We start from the raw sequence: 4,015 nt of genomic DNA on the forward strand, positions 1-4,015 counted from the left end.
CCACGTATTAATATTGCAAATGAACAATTTGCCGAAGTATGCATATGTTTGTTCCAAACATTTCATCACCGAAAATTTAATGAGAGGAGAACCATTGACTACGCCACTGAAATGTTTACCGCTCCTCTAGTTGTCAATTTTGCAGGTTTGTTGTTGTCCTATCTCACTTTATCATCATACTGTTGCAATTGATTACAATACAACGCTATTTACTTCTAAGGGCACCTCTATCTTTTCTTTCCTCTGAGGTTGCAATCCTTTAACTCTCACCACTAGTCTACAGAAGCAGGTAGTAATCTATACGCATTAAGCTTAATATAAGTTACACCTGTATGCGCAGTTGGGATGCGCAGTAGTCGAATATTCGGGTTGCGCAGATGGTGTGCGCAGTTATCCGTCCGAATTCCGATTCATTTTTAATTTGGTGGTGTCGAGGTGCTTCCGACCTGGACCGGGTTCAATTTCCTCAGATCAGATCTTATGATTGGTGCCCAGACTTCCTTGATCTCCAGAGACGGCATACTTATGGGATTCGGAGTGATGGCCATGAAGGCTGCTTCTTTGAGTTTCCTCCGTTTCGATCTTTCTTCCTTCGATATTATGGAAGCTTCATCCCATTTGATCCTATGTTCCTCATCCCAAGCATGTTGGACTAGCCTGGATTTCTCTGTTTCTCCCAGTCGAGCTAGTTTTTGGTGCTCTTTGACTCTTGTGTCCAGGGGGCGTTTGGTCTCTCCAATGTAAGATCTACCGCACTCGCATGGTATTTCGTATATGCAATTTTTAGTTCTTTGATTTTCGTTGTCAGGTTTCACCTTGGTTAGGTTAGCCCTGACAGTGTTCTTAGTTTGGAATGCAGTTCTCACGCCGTATCTATTACCAATTCTTCTTAGTTTTTCTGATAACCCTTTCACATATGGGATGACCGTGGTTATCGTTTCAGTTGATTCGGTTTGTGTTTCTGGTCGAGGTTCTGTGTTATCCCTCGGTGTTCTGGCGATTTCTAGTATCCTCTTGGGGTAGCCGTTCTTCTCAAGAATTTCTGTGATCTTATCGAATTCTTCGTTCTTATCGTTCAGACTGGAGCACACTTGAGTTGCTCTGTCATAGAGGCATCTGGCTACTCCCAATTTGGTGTTATGGTTAGATTCGAAGTGGAGATACTGACCTGTGTTCGTTGGCTTCCTGTAAATCGTGGTTCGAGGAATTCCTTCCTGTTTGTGTACGAGCACATCCAGGAATGGAAGTTGTTCATTTTCCTCAATTTCCATCGTGAATTTTATGGATTCCTCTATGTTATTGAGGTGTTCTAGGAATCCTGCGATGGTCTCTTTTCCATGAGGCCATATCACGAATGTGTCATCCACGTATCTTCGCCATAGTTTCGGTTTTAACACATATTGGTCTAATGCTCTTCCCTCGAAATCTTCCATATATATGTCTGCCAGTACCGGGGACAATGGTGAACCCATGGCCATTCCGAATTCTTGTTGGTAGAAGATGTTATCTACCTGGAAATACGTGGTCTTGATAAACTGATGAAATACTTCAAGAAAGGGAGATTCGAAGTGAATACATCGAAAACAGTTGCAATCTACTTCGGAGGAACAAAAATAAATGAAGAGAAAGCAGGAAACGTCTAAATAGAAAATCAGACGATAGAATGGAAAAAAGAAGCAAAACACCTGGGAGTAGGTATTACTAGATGAAAGAATGAACTTCAACAAACAGATAAAAGAAAGCAGAAAAAAGGCAAGGCAATTGCACGGGAGAATGTCCCGCTGCTCAACCCTATAAGTGAATATAAATAAGTAATCAGAACAGTGGTTGGCGCCCCATGATATATAACCAACCAACAAATCAGAGAAGAATTGAAAATTGAAACTATTGAGGAAATAGTTAACAAACAAAGAAAGAAGACAATAGAGACGCTGAAAGAGCATGAGAATAAGAAATTAAGAATGATACTACAGATTGAAACGACAGATGAGAGGAAATACCTCTTTCAAAGAGCCAAATAGATGAAAAAAGTGACATGCACTAGGGACATAAGTCCCCCATTTAGACAAACGTAAGAAATCGGAGAAAAGTAGAGGCGAAGGGGAATAAAATTTCAGTCCTTATAGAAAAAAAAAACCTGACGAGCAGGGTCTTCCGTTCACGATGGATAGGGGAGGTGTATTAAGCAGAGATCGCTGGGTTGGTTAACTGAAAATTCCACCAGTGATCTTGGGATGAAACACCGTAATTCTCAGAGAAAGGGCTTCAAAGTTCGGCTCGAAAGTGACTCGCAAAAATGTTAAATTACAAGATCTCGGTGATCAATTGTGATCACCTCTTCGAAAAATAACACAGCAAGGAAACTTTTCTTGCAAAATTGCGATTGCTTCGTTGCCTGTGTGGACGTAGCCGTGTCTTGTTGGAAATAAACGTAGCCCACATCAATGTCTTAAGATTCCGGCCATAAAAAATCATTAACCATAGCTCGGTAGCGTAATCCATTTACCGTTACAGTTGCCCCACCCTCATTTTATAATAAGTAAGGTCCAATCACACCATCACCAGCCCAAAAACCGCATCAAACAATGACACGATTAAGATGGAAAGGCTTTTCAACTATCATTTTTGGATTTTCCGAGTCTCAAATGCGACACTTCTAGTTATTAATGCAGGTGAAAATGGACCTCGTCACAGAAGATGCTTTTTTATGAAAGAAAGGATGGCCAAAGGTTTCTCCTACCAGCTAACCCAAAGCCGTTAAGAAACAGATAATTCCTTCGATCACCCGAGGATAACATAGTTTGGACCAGGATTTCCAGTTTTCTCTGAAAGGTTAAAATCAAGACCACATCCAAGACCATGGCAGAACAAAGAATTTGCATTCAGGTGAAATCTGTCGATCACTACAGAAAAGTAAACAGACAGCTCAAAACTACAATAGCCGGTGTCTTAACTCACCTTTTGGAATAGAATGAATCACTGCGGGGGAATCATTAGAGGTCTTTCAACAAGAAAGGCGAAATCCGCGAGGAACTGAAAGATTCCAGATAAACCAAGTCTCTGGAAAACATAAGAAGAAAAAAGAAATGCCCCTCGTAATAGTTGCCTTCCAACCTAGATGGAAGAGAATATAAATAAACTGACGCATTTGTGTGGGTTGATTGTGAAATTTGAAAACCACACAAATCCACCTGAACGCAGCAGTGCTACGTATGCCAGGAATTCCACCACGCGAAGGGAAACATCGAGGAAATCTACTAATACCATTTTCTGAGCCACCCAGTATATTTTATGTACCTAACTGTTGAATGATCTGTCATCGTGAGCGATCAATTGGCCATCGACTATTCCGAAATTACAGGCATCTAGATATATTCAGTTTGATAAGAAATAAATAAGAGATAAAATGTCAGACTAATTCAAGAGATGTCAACATCATCAATCGCAAATGATATTGATATCCCACAAAATATCTGTTAATGAATGCTGAATTTTTTGGAAATCACTGAAAAACTTGAAATCGTTGGTCTCATCCTGTATATTTTTTTCACATGCAGGAATAGTTTTTTTCTTTAGTGGACTTCAATCAGCTGTATAAATAATCGACCTATACCCGATTCGGTAAATAGGTATTCGAAAAAGTTTCTTCACAATGACCATTTGAAATTATAGAAGAGTAATTTTCTTCACCCTTTAACCTAAACGGTTGAATTTAGAGCGGTGATGAAATGAAGACATTTGATATGCATCACGAGTTCTACAATCTATAAAATATTGGTACAAATTCACCGAAAGCCAATTTCCCTTTGATGCGGTGCGTAATCCTTTGCGCATGTTGGGGTTAAGAAAATAAAATCATGTGATATACCTTCTTGATATTCGTTGAAGTATACCGCTTTTCAAAATGTGATATATACATTAACCAACAAGCACCTTCTTCATGGGAAAACCACGAAGGAACAAGCTGGATTATTATCAAATAACAAGTAGACCTGTTTACATGTGGAAAATTTGG

General features: G+C 39.7%; 1 protein-coding gene across 1 annotated transcript; it reads right to left on the bottom strand.

The window, feature by feature from the left end:
* Positions 1 to 416: 416 nt before the first annotated feature.
* On the bottom strand, positions 417 to 1,478 carry LOC123678695. The gene has a single exon (XM_045615839.1). It carries the CDS (start codon positions 1,476 to 1,478, stop codon positions 417 to 419), a length of 1,062 nt encoding a protein of 353 aa, XP_045471795.1.
* Positions 1,479 to 4,015: the final 2,537 nt, after the last annotated feature.

This window comes from Harmonia axyridis, chromosome 4, assembly GCF_914767665.1.
Source record: "Harmonia axyridis chromosome 4, icHarAxyr1.1, whole genome shotgun sequence".
In the NCBI taxonomy this organism is placed as follows: domain Eukaryota; kingdom Metazoa; phylum Arthropoda; class Insecta; order Coleoptera; family Coccinellidae; genus Harmonia; species Harmonia axyridis.